The 25,088-nt window shown below is 41.6% G+C and overlaps 1 protein-coding gene across 2 annotated transcripts in view; it reads right to left on the reverse strand.

The window, feature by feature from the left end:
- Positions 1–13,282: 13,282 nt before the first annotated feature.
- LOC120527722 (serine/threonine-protein kinase 32B-like) overlaps positions 13,283–25,088 on the reverse strand; it is a 307,820-nt gene continuing 296,014 nt past the window's right edge. For both annotated transcript variants that reach the window (XM_039751472.1, XM_039751473.1), the window contains 2 exons: positions 24,834–24,898; positions 13,283–17,767 (listed from right to left, as the gene is read on the reverse strand). In XM_039751472.1, the coding sequence (XP_039607406.1) occupies positions 17,629–17,767; positions 24,834–24,898 (204 nt within the window). In that variant the 3' untranslated portion in view covers positions 13,283–17,628. The remainder of the gene's footprint in view (positions 17,768–24,833; positions 24,899–25,088) is intronic.

The following is a 25,088-nucleotide window of genomic DNA, read 5'->3' on the forward strand; positions in this document are numbered from 1 at the left end:
CCCACCACTGTGCCACCTCCTGATTTTTCTTTATCTCATGGATAATTCTACTATTTTGTATTTTTGAAATGAAGTGTGAGGGGTATCACCTTAAAGATCTCACAACTTCAGCCTTACAGCCCACAATCATATAAATTCAATATTTATTAATCAAAATAATTTTTACAAAAATAATAACAATACATCCCTTGCATCGGCCTCAGCTTCTTGCACCTACTCCACTGGTGTAATCCCTGGGAATTCCGCAGAATCTCATAGTAAAGAAGAACAGTGTTGCTCAGGTCAGCTAACAGTTAATTTTTTACTGTAAAATGTGAGAGATGCCATCCACTTTTAGAAGCACACAGTAATTTAATACCACGCCTGGGCACCAGACCCCATACTGGGCTTTTTCTTTGTTAATTGTGCTGGTGCCAAAATAATGTCTGAAGAGGTCGATTGGAGGTGTTTCTTGAAAGTGTGCTTGTTGTGTGACGGCCGCACAAAACTTTTTGGCTTTCATTCTTCAAATGGCAAAATGTCAGAAGGTCACGAGAAGGAATAGAGCAGGGCCTTCTTGAATTTTCTTTGTAAATATCAAACAAGCTGAAATGTCATCATAAAAGTTGAAGACGCACAAAAAGCTGTGCCTAGGGCTTGCCATCCATTGTGAAGGCCTGTCCACTAGTCTTATGTACCATGTATCAACGATGGCACAAGTTCACTTGATTAGTATGTAACAGTGCTACTATTAGTTAGAACTGCATCTCCCAGCAGTCCCCACAGGGGCTGTTGGGGTCAAAGGTGTTCAGAGGAGTTTAAAAGGAGAGCAGGTGTCCAAGGGGAAAGAAAAGTGTTTTTTGTTGTTGTATTTTGTGTTTCGTTTACCTGTCAGACTGCCTTCTGTCAATTAAGCCATATTTAATTGCTGTGTCCTGGGGTCTGGATCATCTTGTCTACCTGTGTGCTGAGGACTGATTGTGGATTCACGGCTTTCCCACAATTATAGGAGCGCTCCTGAACCATCCATCCATCTCCACCCTTACAGTGTCTACCTGTAGGACTGTTTTTTCATTCCCTTACAACATACAGATCTCTGTACTTACTCTCGTCATCTCTCATTACATCCGGTGTGGTATTCCATGGACTTTGCTGTGTGGAGTTGTGTTTTTGTGTTAAATGTAATATCACCATAGGGGTACAGAGGTGGTATTGTTTTCATTTATATTATTTAATTTCATTATATTCTTTATTTGTTGTTAATCCCCAGTATGCTTTATTTTGTCTCTGTTCATGAGTGTGTGTGGGCGGGCCAAGGCTGGGAGCGTCCCTGGGATCCTCTATAAAAAATAAATAAATCACTGTCATCTTGATGGTGTGAATCTTAGCAACACTGGATCGCTACAAGCAGGCTGGACTGGCATGGACACCAAAGACATTGCTGCACCACGTATAAATCCAGAGGCAATGGACGTTATTCCAAGTGAGATGCTCCAGGCCGATGCTACACACCTTCAACATGAAGGCATTCCTATATTAGGGATTTGGACTTGCACATTTGGACATGCAAATACGCTCATGAACCAAGGCAACTGTCCTGAACTTCCAAACAGGTAACTTTTTTCTTACACCTTCTTTCTTGGACCCCATCTCACGCACGTTTCTTCTCTTATTTTGTCGACTACTGGCTTACACTCTTTCCTCACAGTTATGAGGCAACTAGGTAACAGTGGCATCCTCTGCTGTCATGCATGCGGGCAGCCTGACAGCCTACCAGATCTTTGCACACCTGCTCGACACCTGCCTTGCCATCTCTTACAGGCACCCTGTACTGCACCACTTAAAAGCAATAAGGTTAGTTCATAAAAAAATTTATAAAAAGAAAATAAGTCTACACATAGTTTTACTCTTTTACTAAAGCAAAGCCCTGCGACACTGCCGGCTACATCAAGGGGTCAACCCACCTGTTCATTCTTAAAGCAGGTTCAGGGCTGCCAGGTCACTCAAGGTGTCCATCTATCTCTTATGGGACCATCTTCATCTAGCGCAGGGTTGGGTGCAGTTCAGGAGGTCATTTAAGATGTCATATATGATGTTATTCAAGAAGTGTTCTTTCTTTCTTCAGAGACGTCTTTGTATTTTGTAAGCCGCACAGCTTCCTTTAAAAGTCCACATTCATTATACATGGAAAATGGTGTGATAAAACAGATTAGTAAGAACTGAACACATTTCACTGTATAAACACGCATGCTGCTGATCTTCATGTGTCCTGTCACTGAGCTCTCCATTAATCACATCAAGTGCAGGCTCTTGGGGACCATTTAGGGTAGTGTCTCCCTTATCAACCTTTTTGGAGCCAAAGAATTGTCCTCACGACCCCTGACAAACTGAGGGGCGTGAGTGTCAAGGCAGGCTCCTGTATCCAGCAGGGAGCGTTAGCTCCCTTGTTGGAATGGGTTCTTTTGTAATTGTGGTGTGTTACATAACCCAAATCTTTATAGATATAAAATAAAAAAGAGATACCCTTCCCTTAGTGATACGACGGTAAGAAATCACATAGGAGAAATAACTTAGCTTTCTTTAATGACAGCTTACACTGCATAACAGATAAAGGAAGCCAATGGCAAAGAACCCAGTTCGGGAGTGGGGGCTCAATGTGTAGAGTCTGCCATTTTCGTGGCTGCGTTGGAAGGATTTTCTAGATCAGTTGACGTTATCTCCAGTCCGTCCGTCGGCTTCAAAGGTGTGCCGGGCAATGTTCCAAGGCTTTATACTCTTTCTTCATGTGCAGGCCCCCACTTAGGTGAATCATGCCATTCCAAACAAGGCAAAGAGGATACAATTTCATGCTGAGTTTGACACACAGAAATAGAATGCAATGGTCATCAGTCTGACTGCCCATTTTGCAGTTGTCCCTAACTTGTCTTGTCTTAAAATGCTTGCCTAGCAGTTCTTATATGGTGAACTCCAGTGCTAAATCTGGCTGTGCGTCGACTGTTTACGTCAGTAGAAAAAGACAGATTTATAAAATATATTTGCACAGAGCACAGTGACATATTAATCTTATACATTTATTACAGCTCCCTCTTGGAACGAACCAAGTGTGATCATCAGAGCAGGAGGGATTTGAGTGTGATTGTTGGAGAGGCGACCTGTCATGACCCGCAACCAACTACCAATATACATAACCACCACTCGGTTCTTCTCATAGAAGTTGATCGGAACAAGCATCAGAGAGGGGTCCCTCATGATGAATCACTAGCTATTATCAGAGGTGAAGGGGCACACCTTATTGAAATGAGCATGATCGTTGCAGCAGGAAGAGGTGAGCACAATTGTTGAAGTGGTGACCACAAACACAACCCACTGCCAATATAAATAATAGCAGCTCCCAAATCACCAGAGTGATGAAGACCCAAGATATGGGGTTTGATTTCCAGACCTGGTAGCCTACATGGTCTCCCTTTGTGTGTTTTGCTTTTTTACCCCCGGGGTTCTCTCACAAACCAAACAATACGTAAAAATGAATACAAATGCTTGTGTCAGTGCCATACAATGAGTTAGCATCCCACCCAAGCTGTTTCCTAATTTTCCCCTCATGCTTCACTGACAGACCTCAGCTACCACAGTCCTTTAATGGACTTACAAAGACCAGAAGGTGGAGTTTGTTTTGATTGAGTGGCCCAGTGGCTACTGCTTCTGCTTCACAGCTCTTGTCTCAGAGGAATTTGATGTCACTCCCCTATGACTGCATAGATTTCCATCCTACATCGCCAAGGACATGCGTATAGGTCAGTTGGTGACTCGAGATTGTAAGTAGGACTGAGAAGATTTGAAGCATGTAGGACTAGCTTTGCTAGCCTTCTGAGACAGGTTTGAAATCCCAGTAAACAATGTAGACTGCAGTGTTAGCGTTTGCAGTGCACCATCTACTGGAATATACTGAATATAGTAATAAAATGTATTCTAACAAATGACACATCACAAACTTTTGTAGTAATAAAATGCATTCTAACAAATGACACATCACAAATTTTGTAGTAATAAAATGCATTACTACAAATGCTTGTGATGTGCCATCTGTTGAAATGACAAATGCAATGCATATGTCTCTGTTACATGGCATTTAATATGGGATTTTTAATGTTTGTGATGCCCCATATGTTGGAATGATAGAGACATAGCAACTGGATGGATGCACAGATACACAAGCACACTTATGCTTTTAATAAAGTAAATTACTTGTTTATTCTGCTGTTGTTGAACCATATTTATAAAAATCCCAGTTTATAGTTGCCAAAAAATGACTCAAGAGAGCAATTGCCTAGGATATTTTTACCAGTGCCCTTCAGGATGGGCAGTTTGTTACTAAAGGATCAAAAAAAACTCCTAAAATTGTGTTTTCTTCAGTTCATATACATGTTGTCCTTCACACACTGTAGTTGGATGTCTTAGCTAAACCAGTTTGGATTCTTCTCCTCCTTGTGTGTGCTGTGATGGTTTGGTGGTCTGTCTGAGTGTCTGCCCCATGACCTAGAGTTGGATTAGCTGGGTTTGGGTGCCTGAATGTCTTAAATTCTGAATGTTCTGAATTCCGGCCACAACTTTCTAATTGGGCAGAGCATTGCAATTTGCTATGAATGAGACCAGTGGGACGCATCTAATGTGCTAGGAAAACACAAGAAATATAGACGTCAATGATATACCAGGTGATATACCATGACCCTGGTGAACCACCGTCGTAGTGTGTGGCTCGAGACGTGCACTTTGTCACCAGCAAGGATACACAGACGTGACAGAAGAGTGGGGAACATCCTTCTTTACACAAACAGGGAGGACTAAAACAATAAGGCCTGCACAGGCGCCAGTTGTACAAGTGCTTTTGGGAATGTGTGTTCTCATATTTTATTGTTTGTTTGTGTCATTTTCTTTATTATTGTAACTATTTCCTGTTATTATGCACATCATTTGAGCTTTTGCTTTGATTTGGACTCCTGTCATTTGATGATGCGCGGATTATTGTTGTTGAACACGTCGATGCAATCGTAATGTCAGCTTACAGAGCCCATTTAAGATGGCAAGGAACAAGTTTTTCAATGAATGACCAATTTAACCACTCACATGCAGTTACCGATTTGGTTAAGGGCTCTGAACTTTTAGGCCTTGCTCTGCTTTTTCACATTTTGAACTTTATTTCAGTCTTGCATTTTTGGTCTTTTGTTCCGCTACGCCAGACTTTTGACTGTTATATGGAGTGCCCCTTTTCTTGCTAAGTCTTGTTTGCTGAACCCCCTTCCAGCTCCTAGAATTGCAGTCCACCTCAGCTTTTCAAGCCCCCCGGGGTCACAGCATGTATTTAGGTCATCCTTCCTTGGTGTCAGATAGTGTTTATAGGCTCACTCTCTGGTCCCTTGCATTATCGCTCACTTGACCATATTTGTGTTCTTCTTCTTCCTAACTGCCATTCTAATCCTTCTGTCTCTCAGGCTCCTCTTGGCTGTTCTGTTCTTCTTTGCTTGTTGTACACTTGACCCTACAATTTTAAATAGTAGTCAAATGCTGGAGTGTTTATGGCCTATTCTAAAATATAAAGTGGCGTATCAAGATGAAAGGCACTTTATAAACAGACTGATCGATCATCAAAGTAACGGCTCTCTAAGTCAGTAATGCTATTACTCTTGTTGTCCTCAAACACTTTGTGCTATTTTGTTTACTGTGTGAATATTGAGACATAAAGCATAAATAGGACATTTTATTATCAACACAGTACTTTTGACACACTTGTGCATGAAGTTGATCCCGCATAACCCCAACAATTTTAGGAAGTTGTTTCACCAAGCAGCCATTTTCACATCATAAGATTGTAGTAAAAACAGCAAAACGTTCCTAAAACAATAAACTACTTGAAACAAATTTAAATCATAAGACTAATATTTAAGAGATGGTGTGCATTAATTAAACGAGACTCAGATACCAAATGAACAATAGAGCTCTGAGACTGAGGACTGCTTATCAGTCCCCGGCATTCACTTTGTTAATGGCTTATCTTTTGTCTCCTCTTGTCCATAGCGGTGAGCAGAGTAAGTGGCTAAGAATTCCGCTGAGAGATTTGCCAAGCTTATGATGGTTTGACATTTGCTTCTAAGAACACCTCTGGCGTCTCTAAATGCCTTCTAGTCATTTCTGATGTTTTGATCTGAGCGTTTGAGCAATGGCCTGGGATATCATGATCAAACCCTGCGTACTCTTTGAAGAAAAATCTCCAGAATTCTCCATAGAAGAAGTAAAAGGTCTCCTTTGTAAGCCTTTGATTCGCCGGTGGAAGGCTGGCTTGTTTGTAATCACATCTGAAATGGACACTGTCCACTGTTTGTTAAAGCAGAAAGTAATGTTGCTTAAAGGAAAACACAAAGAGGCACCACAGAAAGATTATTTCTGGAAATGTCACGGTCCCTTCAGCTTGTGGGCTATCTTACAGTAACACTGCAGTCTTGATCACCGCAGACAAGTCATGTTGCGCCACACCACCTAAAGATCACGGCTAATAACACAGATGTTGGTCATACTAGCCGCCCTCCTTAGATTTCTCTTGCTCTTTCATGTTCCAGCAGTCTGTGTAAGTTATACGTAACCTTTATCAAGGGATACAGGACTGTGAGCTGCTTAAAAAATCATCCCTCATAAATAAGAAAACATGCAGATCCTTCTTAATATTCCTATCTTCTGTAAACTAAAAAAAGGACATCATATGTGACTTCCTGAAGTTCCTTTTACTGTTACTGAGATGTAAGAGGCTGGACTGGACTCTTGAATGGTGATCTCCAGGCATACGGACACAAAGATCTCCTACACCAGGCCAGCTTGGTACATCACATTGACCGACCTTGACAGAGTTGGCATTTGAATGTAGACCCCTGGGGTCCCTGAAAGGTCAGAACGTGTGACACCCATCTAGGAACACCCAGGGTGCATTAGAACTGCTAAAACAGTTTTAAATGTGACTTCCACACATGGCAGTTGGTGTACACACTCATTCTTTCTTCTCAGATCTTGGCTCTTTGGAAGTTCATCACTTTTTGATCTTCAACTTTATATATTTTTTCACTTTGAGCTTTTGTATGTTGATTTTTTTGTTTCTGGTATGATACTTTGGCTTACAAAATGAGAAAACAGTCAAACAGTTCAAAAATAATCCACTAGTTTATTAAAGTCATGCTCATGAGTAAGTGCAACTGTGCTAAGGGAAAGCAGGAGAATGGCGAGAATGGTGTGGTGGTACATCTGCCAGCTGAGATGGCCTGCCAACAGAGTTTCACCTTGGGTTTGAGGTCTATAGGAGCAGCAGGACCCCAGGCCATTAGTGGTCAGTAAGAATATTCCAATTGCTTGACCTGGACGTGCCTCCTGGTAGGCTAGTGTGGCACCAGAAATACTCCTGTGCTTTAGAAGGACCTTCTCATTGAGGCAAGCTTGGAGCCATGAGAGACATGGAGGTAAGGAAGAAGTAGGAGGACATTGGATTTGATGAAGGAAGGTTGGGAGATCAGAAGGAGCTCTTTAGTTTGATGACTGTTTGACTGAAGGGCATAGGAAGGCCTACAGTGGCTTACCTCTTATTATTTTGCGCCGACCATTGTGTTGCGTTTCTTCCCTCTGTTTACCTTCCCTTGTAGACTGTAAGTTTATTAACAAATCTTATCTATCTATCTGGGCTGTGTGATACCCCGTGAGGTAGATGGTGAATTTCCAGGGTATCTAGTAGTTTGGGATTGACTGGGACCAATCGACAATATGAGATGTACACAGCCAAAAACATGCAAAAAGAAATTCTGTGGTTTACTCAAAACATAAACATTTCACAAAACAAAAAATACGTTCAAAAAGGGTGAATTTGAATTTAAACCATACATTTCTGGATTATCCAAGATCTAAGAACTAGCACGTGTGTTTAAAAGTGTTTTTTGACTATGATTTACTATTTTGTTTTCTGATACAAGACTCTTCAAACTTTAATTGGTTGCAATCACTTTTTCCGGCTCTCATCTGCCATCTTGTCATGGATCTTTCTGCCCTCATGGAGTGCCGTTTTCAGTGTTGGCACAAAACTTTCACAAATTCAGCATTCTGGCATCTGTTTAGCAATGGTGACAGTTTATGTTGGCTTGTTTTTGTATTTTTTTGTGCCCTAAATAGCATTTATGTAATGCTTATTTTGTTTTCTTTGTGCTTCCTTGTTTACGTCTTTGTGATTGTGACATTACAAAACCTTCCAACATATTGTAATGCTTTAAACTGTGCCAAAATATTCATCAGGCATGCAACTTTTTCTGTGTGAGGACCACAGGTGGGTAGTAACGAGTTACATTTACTCCGTTACATTTACTTGAGTAACTTTTTAAAAAAAATTTTACTTCTAAAAGTAGTTTTACTGCACCATACTTTTTACTTTTACTTGAGTACATTTGTGAAGAAGAAATGCTACTCTTACTCCGCTACATTGGGCAACACTCAACTTGTTGCTTTTTTCCATTTATACATTAGACTATATTTTTGCAAGAGAGAAGTTGCCAGTGGATCTACTACGACTGTTTCACCAATCAGATGTAGCCATGCAGTCACATGACCACACACAAACTTCCTGCGTCTTGCCACCTGTGAGAGACTTTTTAGTCATGCGGGGCTCCTGTTCAGTGCTAAATGGTCACAGCTTCACTGCAAGAACCAGATCGTCGTTCCCAAGCCTGCCTTTCATGTCTTTTTCTTTTCTCCTTTTCTTTGATTCACCCTTCACTTTTTGTGCTGACCCGTATATATACACTCCCGTCTCTGTGGGCCTTAATCACACGCCGCAGGAAGCTAATAAAGCAATTCAGAATGATCGGACCCGCACGTGCAGGTGCCACTCGCTCCAACTACCTCATTACGACCTCGCGGTTGTGCAGTTGTGCTCACGGAGAGTGACACGGCTTTATGGATTTGAAACTGGCCTTTTTTTTTTTTTTGAAGCTGTGGACCCCCGACACCACAAGGTGCATATGCAGTATTATACTGTCAGTGTACAGGATATCTTATCACTGTAAGTAGTTTGCACTGTTCAAACATACATGTTACCTACTGTAGGTATCGGCTTCAAAAGATTTGTTGTGAAAAACTGAGATCTGGAACTTTGTGTTATTTGTGCATCTTTATTTTGTGAAGATTGCATTTATTGTTACTCATTGTTTTATTTTATTATTTGGAAATAGCAGAATTTGCACATTATGTTGTATTTTTATCTGTCTTATTAAGCTATTTCTAAAAAATAAATAATTTATTATACTCAAACAGTTACTCACTACTTGAGTAGTCTTTTCACCAAATACTTTTTTACTTTTACTTGAGTAATTTTTTGGATGACTACTTTTTACTTCTACTTGAGTAATATTATTTTAAAGTAAAGCTACTCTTACTTGAGTACAATTTTTGGCTACTCTACCCACCTCTGGTGAGGACTCAATTAAAGTGGTCTCGTCCACTGTTTTTTGGCATTTAAATGGCAAGCAAAAGAAACATCTCTAAAAGCTGAAATACATGTCCTTTCTAGCTTAAAAGAACCGAGGCCTCTGGATTGGATAAGAGCTCTGGGAAAAAATCTAACCTAGGGGGTCCTTTTTTATATTTATTTTTTGACCTGTTGTGCACTGTAATACCTTTTGTTATTTCTGAGATGTATTTTCTATTTTTTTTTGCCTTGCACTCACAATTTTGTTTTTAATTAGTACACTTTTCATTCAGCCAGACACTGGCTGAATTGTGGCTATCCAATGAAAATGCCATTAAGAGACATTTGGACATGAACCTAGCATATGCAGGCTTGAAAATAAGAACATTCAAATAATAAATAAGACTTTATGTCCAAAACCCTCTGAACCCCAGATCATTAAATGCTCCCCATCCACCTCCCATCCCCTCTTTATTTGGTATATATTGCCTCAGTTTCCTGTAAGTCTAATCATTTTCCTCTGATGACTCCTGATAGGAATTGAAAGCTTAGGAATAAAAAAAAAATATTTTAAGATACAGGATTCATTTTCTCCCTCTGTGGATTTCCAGCTACTTTTTACTCTTTAGCTCAGTCATTGTTGGGATGCTTTGAAGATGGGCAAGAATAATAAAGCAGGCTGGAGAATTATAAAGGCAGTGGGGGGGTACGTCGCCTACTATGCCTTCGGACACAGGAAAGTTTACACATTACAGCTTTCTGCATTTACTCCTAATACGCTGCTTTGTCACACTGAGCTTGTAGTGCCGACTTCATTCAGGCTCATACTTCTCTTTGTTTCAATTGTAGAAAAGGTCTGGGTGGGCAGCTAGTTAGTTCCTTTTGATGACGGTGATCCCACAAGTTCTTTTGTTGTTACTGCTTGTATAAAAGATGCACCAATGGCAGAAACAATAATCATTCTGCTAGAACATATAACGTATCTATCTATCTATCTATCTATCTATCTATCTATCTATCTATCTATCTATCTATCTATCTATCTATCTATCTATCTATCTATCTATCTATGAATAGCCCAGCCACCCCAAGGACAGCACACACCCATCAGCACTCCAGTTGTAGAACCGCAGAGCAGACCAAGTCTAGAAGAGCTTCATAGACGATTATTGCTCACTTCTAATGGACTGACAACAGCCATTCAAAGGAGTAATTTACAAAAAAAAATATAAGGAAAAATTTTTTAAAGTAATGCAGAAATGCCAAATGATTTTTTTTTTCTTGGTGTGCTTTTTAATAATTTTAGAACATGACAGAAGTGCTCTGTTGATTGAGTCAGAGGGAAACTTCCACGTAGTAACTGCCCCTGTCCATACGTGTGGACTTTATTGTTACAGCTGATTCAAATTGTCTGGATGTGTATTACATAAAAAAATATTTATACAAATAGAAACATAACACACAACATTCTCAAACACAGTCCAGTTTAGGATTGTTTGGTCAGAGCCTACTTGGTCAACATTGTGTGGATGGCAGGAACGAGCCGTAGGCATGAGACACTACTGGCTCCTCTGTTTGGCAGACACTCACATTCAACAAATAGTGAATTTAGAACTGCTAAATAGCCCACCAGGCACGTCTATGGGCTGTAACAGGAAATTCAGGTTATCCTAAGACTTAAAAACTCTAACGAGACAGTCGCCTGGCGTAGGATGTGAGTCTAGGCTACTTTTGTGTTATATTATAAAAATATAATTGCATGAGTAGAATATAAGTAGCATTTAGTTTAGTTGTGTCATTATTCCTTAACCTGGTGGCCTGGCGGAACAGCATGTAGTGCTGCTGTCTCAGATTTCCACAGTCCTTGGTTCAAACTCTAATCGGAAACGGCCCTCGTGGATCGGCTTGTTCTTGCTGTGTCTGTAGGGATTTTTCCTTCCATTGAAGGCTGGTTAGGTTGATTGTTCACTTTAATTGGCCCAGTTGCTGGACTGGCACCTTCTCCTGGGTTGGTTACTGCCTTTCACTCGGTGAAGTTGAAATAGGCTCTAGTCCACCTCTGGCTCTGTTTTGAAATAAATGGGTTTGGAAAATGAAAACTTGAAAGACAAAAAAAAAATCAGTGTCGTTGCTGCCATATTCACTAGTTCTAAAGCTGTATGTTTTGCTTAAGCAAAAATCTCTTAGTCTTCTGGTAAATATTAATAAATCACACTTTTGGCTTACATTTCATTCATTTTTATTTTATATCTTCATTACTTGTTGACACATTGCAGTAAAAAGTATCACTCAATGGCTTTACATTTTCTTGTGCTTTTTAAACTACTGTAAAAATTGTAAACCATTTTACCATAGGACACTTCAAACAGTTGAACACAGTATTACAAGAAGTACCAAAAATGGGACATAATGCTTACAGTCTGAATGGCACAATCCTCGTAAACGGATGTAGTCCTTTTTTTCAGAATAACACAAACAGTGCAATGCTGCGAGAACAAGACAAATGAAACGTGTAACTCTAAGGTTTACATCATGAGAGCGAAGACAGCTCACAAGTGTTGACGTCAATAACCCGATCGATTCAGGGACAAGAGCAGCAACCTGGTGTTTAAATTACACTGTCAGAATCACATCAAGAAATCAAGTAGTAGCTGAGACGAGAAATTAATTACCTACACATTGAAAGAATGAAACATCGCCACATGTAATGTACTGTAAATATGAATGAAACATGAAACTACTCGGACTTGCAGGGCAGAGCTAATTATCCAGTGCGGTCTGAATGTGAGATTTAGAGACATGAAATAAAGCAGATCTGCAATTTCAATTTCAGTCAGACAAATATTTCAGAAGGCTTCAGTTGTGTTTTGCTCTGACAAATAAATGTTAGACAGCTATTTATATTGTAATTCTCGTGCCATATGCCACTCAGTGAGAAACCTTTGTATTCTGGCAGAGAAATGCCACCATGTTGGACTTTATACTCGATTTTTCAAATGAGTTTTTTCATACTGTACTTTGTTGGGCTGATTTCTGGTTTAAAGATTCCTTTCAAAGTATCTACAACAGAAGTCTCCCAACAAATAGTAGAAAATCATTTTCCACTCACAATTCCTGAATTTGAAGTTAAAAGTGAATTTTATAGTAGTAGGTCAAATGTACCGCACCCTGAGGACACAACTTCAAACTGTCCCTCCACAAAAGTGGTCATTGGGGTGAAAGAAAATTGACTTTTTATTAATAAGGTGGATGTTCATTTAGGAGTCGTAGTGGACTCTACACTGTCAACTGCCAAACAGTGTTCAGAAGCCATTAAGAAGGCTAACAGAAAGTTAGGTTATATAGCACGGTGTGAAGAATACAAGAACAAGAAGATTATGCTCAGGCTTTATAATGCACTGGTGAGGCCTCATCTTGAGTACTGTGTACAGTTTTGGTTTACAGGCTACAAAAAGGACATAGCAGTGTTAGAAAAGGTTGAGGGAAGAGCGACTAGGCTGATTCCAGGGCTATAGGCGATGAAGTATGAAGAAAGATTAAAAGAGCTGAGCCTATACAGTTTAAGCAAAAGAAGATTAAGAGGTGACATGATTGAAGTGTTCAAAATTATTAAGGGAATTAGTACAGTGGATTGAGACTTGTATTTTAAAATGAGTTCATCAAGAACACGGGGACACAGTTGGAAACTTGTTAAGGGTAAATTTGACACAAACATTAGGAAGTTTTTCTTTATGCAGAGAACCACAGACACTGGTAATAAGTTACCAAGTGGTGTGGTAGACAGTAGGACTTTAGGGGCTTGATATTATATTAGAAGAATTAATTAATTAGTGGGACTGGTGAGCTTTGTTGGGCTGAATGGCCTGTTCTCATCCAGATTGTTCTAATGTTCTAATCTTGCTTGTTCTGAAGACATCAACCTGTTTAATTAAGAAGGGATTTCATGATTCTCTCACGACTTTTCACCACATACTACAAACATATTGAGAGGTCACCTCTTCTTGAAAGCTGAACAACGTGAACTTCCATAGTTACTGAAGTCTGTAGGCTGAACAAAAGCTTACTGGGTATGTTGAATTTAGCCATAGTCTCTGCAAATCTGTTTTTACTTTTTTGAACAAACAGATGTATGTGTGTGATGTCTACAACATCCCACAAGCCTCTTCTCCATCTTTACAGTCCAAAACACCTGCTTCCCTTCTTCTCACATGTAAAACGCACAAGCATGTGGAGTGTTTCAAGGGGGCTTGTTGGGGATCACAAAAGGGGAAGACTAGGGGTGATGCATAACCAGTAACTCATGTCTTATTTCCACCCTTACAATGGAGGAGCATACATCTCGGAAAAAATGTGTGACGCCATTTCAGCAGGGCCTCTGAAGAACCTGCCTCTTCCTCCATAAAAGAGTATCACCTATGGAAGAGAACGTCAATGTAGGGCAGAGTCTGAAGAAGGACAGAACTTTAAATTGCACTGGCTATTTTAACTTGGTTACTTTGCTCAGCTATTTGAGTTCACTTATGTTGCCAATTAAATGGAGCAGCCTGGTTGGAATCTGAAAACTTTTTCTGATTTTAGCATTTTGTCTTACATGCTCTAATTCTTTCCTAGTTTTCGGCATTTCATACTTTGAACTTCTGCTTGAGTGCTTATTGGCTATCGAGAGACACACAAGAGCTCACCTCAGGACTGGCAGCTGGCTAAGACGAAGTGAAATCAGATGCCAAGTGCTATGACTGAGTTGCTGGGGGTGTCATGCTACGTAACTGAGAGACACTGGCATGAACTACAACTGTCCATGACTAGCTGTGATTTTCTTAATATTTGGTAAATGAAGTCAACGAATTGAAACCGCTGGAAAAGTCATGCAGTGTGAGACGGATATTAGCAAGCCTATGCCAAAGAGCATAATAACAGCTTCACCAGTCTGGCTTTTTACCATGCAACATTTGAAGACAATTGGTATGCAGCTCAATGGTTCCTTCTACAACTGAACTAGCGTTTATCATATTGGTTTCTGGCCCAAATATGAAGACCACTTTTTTTTTTTTTTTTAGCATCCCCAACAACCCTAAATGGACAGAGAGTGTGCATTACAGTAAATTGTATTAAAATGTTTAAAGCTATCAAATCTCACTAATAATACAAAAACTTTTTAATTTGTTGTTTTAATAGAAATTTTTGACCAAATGCTAGCCTACTTTTCAAGAGCATTTAGTACTAAGAAATGCATTATTGCCTCTTAAAGTAGACATTTTGTTTTGCCTTACAAAGTTGAAAATGGTCACAAAAGTTTAACAACACTGAACATAATTTCTTTTCTTTATCAGAAAAAAATGATTCCTCTTCCCTAAGAGTCGGTGATTTGTACTGGATAAAGAAATCAAAGAGACTTCCAGTTAAGTGTCAGGCGGCCCTGAACAGCTTGGCTGCCGTTTCCCAGAAGCCAACTGGATAAAAGATGACGTTGTTACTTCACCATTTCACAAGTTTATACCTGGGAGTGGATTTCATAAGTGAAAAAAAAAAAAAAACGTGGTGCCCAATAACACCTTGTGACACTGTAATGGAAAATGATTTACATGGTGTGTTTTTTATTTTACATCAGCAGCTTTCCTCTGTCCACTTAACGGTGACAGGCACTTGAGCCACCTTGCGCTGAGCAGGTCCAGGTTTCTACAAGGACTTTGCACTTTGCCCGCGTCTTAAGGAAGTTCCATTTGGAAGTAAGTGTGGAATGTACTGACTGTGACTTAACTTCTGGGCTCTGGACTTTTATCATCCGAAATCTTTCTTTTTCATTTCCCATGAACTCCCTCATAATTTGTCCAACAGACCTCTTGGTTGTTTGTATGTATTTCATTTTTAGCCACCCATCCCAGAGTAAAATTGTACCTAAGACTTAATTTCTGTTTTGATTTTCTCATACTGTATTAGTCTAACTTAACTGTAGAGTATGTTGATATTTTTCTGAGTTATGCTAGTTATGAAAAGAGTATGGAATTAGAAGCAGCTTTATGAAGTCAAACAAGGAAAGGAGAACTCGACGCAGCCCCCTTTGTCATTCAGATGTAGACTATAGCTGCCAATGCTGGACATTTGTTGCAGTTGATATAATGTAAAAAAGTTACTCATCCATCCATTTACTAATTCCCCATAGTATATTGTAAGGTTGCGACCCTATCTCTGTACCGCTGAGCACAAGAAAGGACACCAGTAGAAGTAGATACTAGTAATTTAATTTAGAAAGACATAAATTAGACTTAGGCCCTGTCGTGTACTGGTGCCCAGTCTAAGGCTGGCACCTCTTAGTGCCAGGACAGCCTCCAGCTACATGTGACCTTGAACTAGATTAAACTGATCCGGGAATCTTAAGTTGTGCTAAATTAGATGTGGGTGGCATGGTGGTCCAATCACGAGCAGTGATGCCACAGGGCTTCAGCACCCTTTTTGAAGCCCGTTTTCATGTTCTGAATATGCCTGTGGGTACTTGGGTGTTCCTCCCACATCACAAAGACATGAGTGGTAGATTTACTTATGATTCTAAGCTGGTCCTGAGTTAAATGTTGGTGGGCATGTGCATGAGTGGGCCTTACAGTTGAGTAGAGTGGGTTCCTGCCTCATGATCGTTGAAGAAGCTCTGGCTACATGTGACACTCGACTGACTTAAGTAGGTTGGAGAATGTTAGGCTGTGTTAAGTTAGATCTCAGGCAGCATGGTGGGAAAGTCTTAGTGCTGCTGCCCAGGTGCTAAGTGTGGAGTTTGTGCATTCTTTGTGTGTCTGTGAGGCTTTCACTAGGGTAATCAGGTGTCCTGTCATATCCCAGTGCTGTGTGTTATGTCAGCTAACAGCTACAGTAACACTACATGTGTGAGTGCGTGAATCTACCCTGCAATGGACAAATGTTCTATCCAGAGTTTGTTCTCACTTCTGTTCAATGCTGTGATGATGGCCTTTCACTTTTCAGAACCCTGACTGACTACAGAAAATGAATGGTGGGACGATGTGATGTTCTCATGATATAACACAACCCAGTACAGTAGTGTTTGTGTTTGCTTTGTTTTGTCATTTTCCTAAAGATCCTACCTCTGACTGACTGAATGCCTTCATTAAGCGTCAGCCTGCAGCATGTATTTAGTCAGCAGGCTGTATAGCTTTGTCTACATGTGAGTACCCAGAAGCAGCAGTGACCAGCAGCAGCGCTACTAGCATGAGCCGAGTCAGAACTTGACCCAATGCAGTGAAAAATATATGTGATACGTGGGCTAAACCGGCCTATGGAATTTCACATTGTTAGACAGAAAAGAGAAACATAATGTAGGTGAAGCCCAAAACACACTGTACTCAACAACATGAGGCACACAATGAGCTTTGTAAGAAATGGTGCAGACATCGAAGCTTCATACATCAGTTTCTATGGAACAATTCAGATAACAGACATAACATAATCATGCTAAATGTTATTTTAAACCCTTTGGGTTCATAAAATGCTTATGGGGAACAACCCATGATGTAGAAAATATAATAAAATGAAAAACGAGAGGGCTGATAGCTGCATTTGCTTTACTCATTTTCTTAAGAATTTCTTGTGCTTACCTAAAAAGAACAAAAATTTTTAAACGTATAATGTATTTTGCTACATTACATTCAAGCTGAGTGGAGGACATAGAATCCCACTCATCTGGTTCTATATTTCACCTCTTTAATTTGTACACTGCTGCCATTTGTTCCCTAATATTTGGTATGGTAAAAATAAACACATAAGTAAGAATTAAAAAAATACCTTTTGGCGCTGCACAGATAGAGGTCATTAGAGCACAGTTAACTGATGCCATGAACACCCATGGCACACAGGGTGGTCTGGATGACATCATGGACTAATGTTTTAAGGCTAGATAAAAAAAAAAGTTTCTTAAATCCGCCATTCTTTTCCAAACCAAACTCTGCTCATCACTGCGACAAATAGGCTGTGGTCCACTTTGACAAACAGCAAAACAGACTTTGCTCGATGGCCATTTCAACAGGCTTATAATAATGCATGCACCCTAACGGTGGGTGCTGCCTGTCGGTGGACAGGTTTGGAAAAGAAGGCAGGTTCAAAGTAAAAAGAGAAGAATTCCAAGCCTCGGAATATTCTGGCACCTGTGTTAGTCATTACTTTCCTAATTAACTACAGTAGACAGCATTGTTGTCAGTTGGCAGGAGGGTGTTGTTGTTATGACCATCTTGCACTTTCTCCTGCATTGGATTGGAAGATTCTGTGTCAGAACTGTCAACCTCAATGCTTTGTGCTTTTTTTCTCAATCTGGAAAACAAAAATTGTGAAAAGGCTAATAAAACATCTTCAGTCGGAGTGTCAGTCAGTTTTTTAAGGCTGAAAAGCAAAGAGAGGTTTAAAACTTCAAGTCTGGTATCTGTTCCAAAATTAGAAGCCAAGAAGCCATTCAGATTCACTTCTCAGGTTTCACGTGTCCTTCTCAGAACTAGTTTTCTCTTATTTGGAATATAAACACAAAATGATCACCTTACTTTTAAAATCTCTTCAGCTTCTTAACAAAGGCATAGTAATATATCTGTTGAATTGTATTGATATGATCTCTGTATTCAGAAGCTTCAGATTAATGGCACTTTGTAGCAGAAAGCATGTAAAATTAATCGAAATGCTAAAATAACATTTTTTTAAGATCACATAAATAGAAGATATGTAATTTTCTAATTTCTATGTATCCATTGATCATATGCTGTCAGATTACACTCGAAATGACTGTGCTTTATCCTGCAATGCATTATAGTGAAGAAGATAAAAGCATTTGCATTTTTCCATTACTGTGTTGTACAAAAAAAAAAAGAAAAACACAATCCCATTATTTTGATGTGGCTTAAAAAACAAAAGGAACTTTTATGGCTCTATCAATAAAAATACTGACATAAACTGTTAAAACAATGAAAGAAGCTCCACTTGACCATACTTTTTAGACTATCACACTGTTCCTTTGGAGGTTGCTATCATTCTCAGGTTTCATTTAAAAGGGGGCATACTCTACGTAACATTAAGAATAAACAGTAATCACAATTAAAGGAAGTCTCCTGGACTCTGGTACAACTCATGGCATTGCACTTTCTGCTTTGCTTTGTCCTAGGCAGTCTTCTGGTCGTGTTAAAATGCTGAGCATGATGGACAAGATTAAGCTTTTCCCATGTCCAGTCCTGGGGGATTAATGGGTGTAATGGGTCTTATTCAGGGCTTGTAGTGATCATGCCAAGTACATCTACATCTGGAGGTTCCCTAAAGCTTTGGTATGTAGATGGTCAGTGGTCCTCACGCATGTCTGGAGCAGACGTATTCATTCTCCATGATCTACCTTTTATGGCGGACGGCTGGGGGTGGTACCCAGCTGGGATGCCCAGGAGGACCGGAGGAGGGCTTACACCTACACTAGACCACGAGGGGGCGACCGCCCTGGTTGTACTGGGGGCCACGGGTAGAGGGCTTGGAAGCCCAACCCTGTAGGGGCCCGTGGTCACCGCCAGGGGGTGCTCCATTGCCTTGGGAGCCCTGGACCTCAGCACTTCCGCCACACCAGGAAGTGCTGGGGGGAAGAAGAGCAGGGATACCCGGAGGGCTTCCGGCTACACAGCTGGTGCTTCCGCCACACGGGGGTGTGTCAGCGGAGGCTCCTTAGGAAAGACCTGGAGCCCATCCGGAGGTGCATAAAAGAGGCCGCATGTCAACATGTCTGTGTCCGGGCTGTTCCCCACAATGGCATCCCAGATGGGACTCTCTGCCTGATACAAGGCAGGGACCCCAAAAAAATAATTTTGTGGGCAGTCCGGAACAGCAGGTTAGCCCACACATGTGTGAGCGGTGCACGCACAACCTCGCGGGAGCGAATCGCCTCGTGGACCGCAACCGGTCCACCAAAGGACTGTATTCCCCTGGTGCGGGGAGACAACAAAGGACATTGCCGGACTGCAGCGGGCCCCTACAGGCCCACGGTCGCTGCGGACGTCCTGGACGGCAGTGCAGCGAGGATGGCGCCACAGAGAGACGGGACCCGGGAGGTAAGTCTCCTGCCCCATGACGAACAGCCCTGCGGGGGCACAATTACTTTTTGTGTTGCAGGCAGGGACTGTCCGGATCCGCGTCAGTGACAACAGTGTGCCGATCCTTGGGCTGTCGTCTCTGCAGCGCGACAGGCCGCAGCAGCTGCGAAGCTGCTTGGAGCCACGTCACCGCACCAGGAGAAAGAGAGCCAATATGGTCGAGGACCAGAAGTCTCGCTCCGAGGTGGGCACGGGATTGGTTGGTGTGTCTGGTGTGCTCGCCGATGATTGGACGGAGGTGGGCCTCGGGAATGTCAGTCCCATGCTTAAGAAGGACCCGATGGGGCCGGAGGAAGGGCCCTGCAGGGGGTGGCCGGCGGATCGGCCTGACTGGAAGGTAGGGCAGCGGTCGGATAACCATTTATGCTTGCCGGCGGCTCTGCGTGAGCTGGAGGAATGCCTGCAGCCCACGGAGTCGCTCTTGCAGGTGATACGCGTCATCCGTAAAGGACTGAAGGAGCTGGAGGTGAATGCGATCGCGTCCGTGAAGATGCTGCGACAGTGTGCGGATTAGCACGGCGCTGGAGATTTCAACCTGATGGATGCGGGGGGGAAGGTAAGCGAAGCCGTCCCCATAAAGCATAAGGGAGAATCTGCCGAAATTGGCTGTGATACAAAAGATCGGCATCGAGTAGGCAGTTCTCTGACTGTGGATGCGGCGCTGAAGGCTGTGTGCGTGATGAGGGGAGAGACAGCGAGAGGGCTGGCAGGACACGGGCTGTTGTGTGCTCCAGGTCCTAGCGCCCTACCCCCCAAGTCAGCGGCAGTCTCGCGTCGCTCTACAGGGATGCAGATGGGAGGAAGTCTCTTTTTGTGCAATAAGGAGACTCAGACTGTCATGGCGTCCCAGAGTGACAGGAGGAATTGAGGGGAGAATGCCGGTTCCTCTGATAGGAAGGAGTGTGCTGCTGGGTGCACACATCCAGTGAAGGGCTGCCCTCTGCGACGGGTGTGTGTGCAGTCCCGTCCAATGTCTAAGCACAGGGGGGCACGGAGGTCTCGGAGGGGAGGCCGAGGATGCAGGCACCAGGGTTCCGGTCAGAGGGGGGAGCGTTGCCCCTGTTTGAGGCAGAGAGGTGCCGAGTGGTGGTGTCAGGGCAACGTCTCCGCCCTTTGTTCTGTTTTTTATTCTGCAAGACCGGGCCCAGGACTGGAGCTTGTCAGCCTTCCGCCGAGGAAGACCAGTCCTTGTGGGATGGGCCGCTGGCCCCTAGGGGTCTCAGCTTGTGGTGGGGAACTGTGGTGGACGGCTGGAGGGTGGTACCCAGCCAGGACACCCAGCAGGACCAGAGGAGGGCTTACGCCTCCTCCAGACCACGAGGGGGCAACCGCCCTGGTTGTACTCTGGGCCACGGGTAGAGAGCTTGGAAGCCCAACCCTGTAGGGGCCCATGGTCACTGCCAGGGGGCGCCCCAATGCCTTAGGAGCCCTGGACCTCAGCACTTAAGCCACACCAGGAAGTACTGGGGGGAAGAAGAGCAGTGACACCCAGAGGGCTTCCAGCTACACAGCTGGTGCTTCCGCCACACGGGGGTGTGTCGGCGGAGGCTCCTCAGGAAGCACCTGGAGCCCATCCGGAGGTGCATAAAAGGGGCCGCCTCTCTCCATTCATTAGGAAGAATTGGGTGGAAGTGGACGGAGCTCGGAGGAGAGGAGTGGAGGTGGTCTGAAGACTGTAAAGGCATTGTGTTGGCCAGGACTGAAAGTGGTGATTGGTTGTGAGGCACTGGGTTGTGCACTGTAAATAGTATTGTAAATAAACGTGTGTGGTGAACCAACATGTCTGCCTGTCTGTGTCCGGGCTGTTCCCCACACTTTTTAGATTGTGAATCTCCAGTTCACAGCAGTTCTCTGGCTGAGCTCGTTTTGGTCTATTTTACATAAGATCTCACTGCTTCATGCTTTCGATAAAAAAAGAAGTGGTAAGGGATTGTTAAATAAAAAACAGCACTGGAGTGCTTAACTATTGATGAGGAAAAGGCCACTGAAAGCTTGGTCTGGAGTTAACCCAACCACAATGGCTGCACCATCTGTCAGTAGCACAATAATCTCACTGCTGAACAAGAACCTGAGGCCCTCAGACCTCTGCACTTATCTTCAAAGAGAAAGCCCTGAACAGTAAACTTAAAGTAGAAGCCGCTAACTGTCATTCCAGGCACCTCGCATTTAGCTGCAAAATGTTTTAGTGCACATTAGGGATGACAGAAGGGAATTGAGGTTTATTTTAATGACTCTTATTTTACAACATATTGTATTGCATTGCTTTTGTAATTAGCAGAATGTAGCTATGTGCATAATTACCAAACCTCAATGCTATAAAATTACAAATAAATGCTCCTACAAGAGACACTGTATGTAAGAGAGACATGCGAAAACAAAGTTGTTTACCTTGCACTATTAAAATAATATAACCAAAAAAAAAATGTATTTCCATGAGTTCCTATCTATGACTGAATAATCATTCTGGCCCCCTAATCATCCCCTGTCCCTAACCGGCTAATTATCTCACCAGTTCACCACCTGATATCTCATGTGTGGTGAGTGTACTGCCACAATAATGGCTGCCATCGCATCATCTAGGTGGATGGTATACGTTGGTGGTGGTTACATTGGTTCCCAATGTCTATCTAAAGCTCTTTGAGTGTGTTTGAAAATGTGCTATATAAATATACAGTGGTGTTAAAAACTATTTGCCCCCTTCCTGATTTCTTATTCTTTTGCATGTTTGTCACACAAAATGTTTCTGATCATCAAACACATTTAACCATTAGTCAAATATAACACAATTAAACACAAAATGCAGTTTTTAGATGATGGTTTTTATTATTTAGGGAGAAAAAAAAATCCAAACCTACATGGCCCTGTGTGAAAAAGTAATTGCCCCCTGAACCTAATAACTGGTTGGGCCACCCTTAGCAGCAATAACTGCAATCAAGCGTTTGCGATAACTTGCAATGAGTCTTTTACAGCGCTCTGGAGGAATTTTGACCCACTCATCTTTGCAGAATTGTTGTAATTCAGCTTTATTTGAGGGTTTTCTAGCATGAACCGCCTTTTTAAGGTCATGCCATAGCATCTCAATTGGATTCAGGTCAGGACTTTGACTAGGCTACTCCAAAGTCTTCATTTTGTTTTTCTTCAGCCATTCAGAGGTAGATTTGCTGGTGTGTTTTGGGTCATTGTCCTGTTGCAGCACCCAAGATCGCTTCAGCGTGAGTTGACGAACAGATGGCCGGACATTCTCCTTCAGGATTTTTTGGTAGACAGTAGAATTCATGATTCCATCTATCACAGCAAGCCTTCCAGGTCCTGAAGCAGCAAAACAACCCCAGACCATCACACTACCACCACCATATTTTACTGTTGGTATGATGTTCTTTTTCTGAAATGCTGTGTTCCTTTTAAGCCTGATGTAACAGGACATTTGCCTTCCAAAAAGTTCAACTTTTGTCTCATCAGTCCACAAGGTATTTTCCCAAAAGTCTTGGCAATCATTGAGATGTTTCTTATCAAAATTGAGACGAGACCTAATGTTCTTTTTGCTTAACAGTGGTTTGCGTCTTGGAAATCTGCCATGCAGGCCGTTTTTGCCCAGTCTCTTTCTTATGGTGGAGTCGTGAACACTGACCTTAATTGAGGCAAGTGAGGCCTGCAGTTCTTTAGACGTTGTCCTGGGGTCTTTTGTGACCTCTCGGATGAGTCGTCTCTGCGCTCTTGGGGTAATTTTGGTCGGCCGGCCACTCCTGGGAAGGTTCACCACTGTTCCATGTTTTTGCCATTTGTGGATAATGGCTCTCACTGTGGTTCGCTGGAGTCCCAAAGCTTTAGAAATGGCTTTATAACCTTTACCAGACTGATAGATCTCAATTACTTCTGTTCTCATTTGTTCCTGAATTTCTTTGGATCTTGGCATGATGTCTAGCTTTTGAGGTGCTTTTGGTCTACTTCTCTGTGTCAGGCAGCTCCTATTTAAGTGATTTCTTGATTGAAACAAGTATGGCAGTAATCAGGCCTGGGGGTGGCTACGGAAATTGAACTTGAATTTTTTAACAAGGGGGCAATTACTTTTTCACACAGGGCCATGTAGGTTTAATTTTTTTTTCTCACTAAATAATAAAAACCATCATTTAAAAACTGCATTTTGTGTTTACTTGTGTTATATTTGACTAATGGTTAAATGTGTTCGATGATCAGAAACATTTTGTGTGACAAACATGCAAAAGAATAAGAAATCAGGAAGGGGGCAAATAGTTTTTCACACCACTGTAATTAATTACATGACATGTAACATATAAAGTATCTATCTATCTATCTATCTATCTATCTATCTATCTATCTATCTATCTATCTATCTATCTATCTATCTATCTATCTATCTATCTATCTATCTATCTATCTATCTATCTATCGGTCTAGCACAATATAATATAATCTTCTAAAACCTCTCTAAGACAATTTAGAGACAATATCAGGCACCGGCTCTGGGTGGGGTGTTCATCCTGTGCAGCTCCACTACGTAAAAATCTCCTTTCAATTGGAATGCAAAAACATTTTTACACTGATGGCTTTAATAAATCCTGAAAGTGTCAGAAACCTTCTGTCAGTGGAAATGGATGCACAAATACTCAGCTCCATAAAAAAAGAGGCAGCTGCTAAGGCAATACTGAGAGATGGCATGAAAAGAGAATTATAGCTAAAACATGAAAGGAGACGGAAGTGATTGTTTATTTTATGCTATTGAACACGGTCTTCAAATATGTGCACTAAAACATTCATTTTAATGGTAAAATAGAAGAAAATTCTTTACAGCTCTATAACAACTCAATATAGTTGACAAGCACACAATTATTTACCTGTCAACTGATGACTTGTTGCTTAGCTCTGAACGTACATAATGCCGTTACACTCTGGATTTAGTTTGAGGCTACTGCTGACATTTTCAGTTGTCATGAGGAAAAGCAATAGTCTTTCCAATTCACTTAAGATTAAATAATCAATAAAACCTTAAGGCAGTGTAATGCTGCCTAGTTCCTTTGAAAGTGATTTGTGATCAGTATTATAGGAAAACAATTCTAAATTTGCTGTCTGTTTTTATTTACTTTTTTGAAACTCATCATCTGTAATTCTTTCAGAGACAAATGTTTATTTCATAAACAAGTACATTACTTTAAGTAGCAGGTATAGGACTACTAATGTTGCATAATTTTTACACAAGATGGTTTAAAAATAAGTATATCAAGAGAGCAAATAAGAGGAAGAAGACTCACTTTTCTCTGTTAAAAATGATGAACTCCTGCCGTACCGTTTCCAGACACTGCTGCAGATGGGCAGGCTTTTATACAAGATGTCCGGCCATGGTGTAGGAAGGAAAGAAAGAAAGAAAGAGAGAGAGAGAGAGAGAAAGAAAGAAAGAAAGAAAGAAAAAGAAAGAAAGAAAGAAAGAAAATGTTAAAAGAATTCCAGAATTATAGTATATGAGTATGACTTACAATTTTATTTTTGTAATGAATGTGATTCAATTT

This window comes from Polypterus senegalus, chromosome 4, assembly GCF_016835505.1.
Source record: "Polypterus senegalus isolate Bchr_013 chromosome 4, ASM1683550v1, whole genome shotgun sequence".
In the NCBI taxonomy this organism is placed as follows: Eukaryota; Metazoa; Chordata; class Cladistia; order Polypteriformes; family Polypteridae; genus Polypterus; species Polypterus senegalus.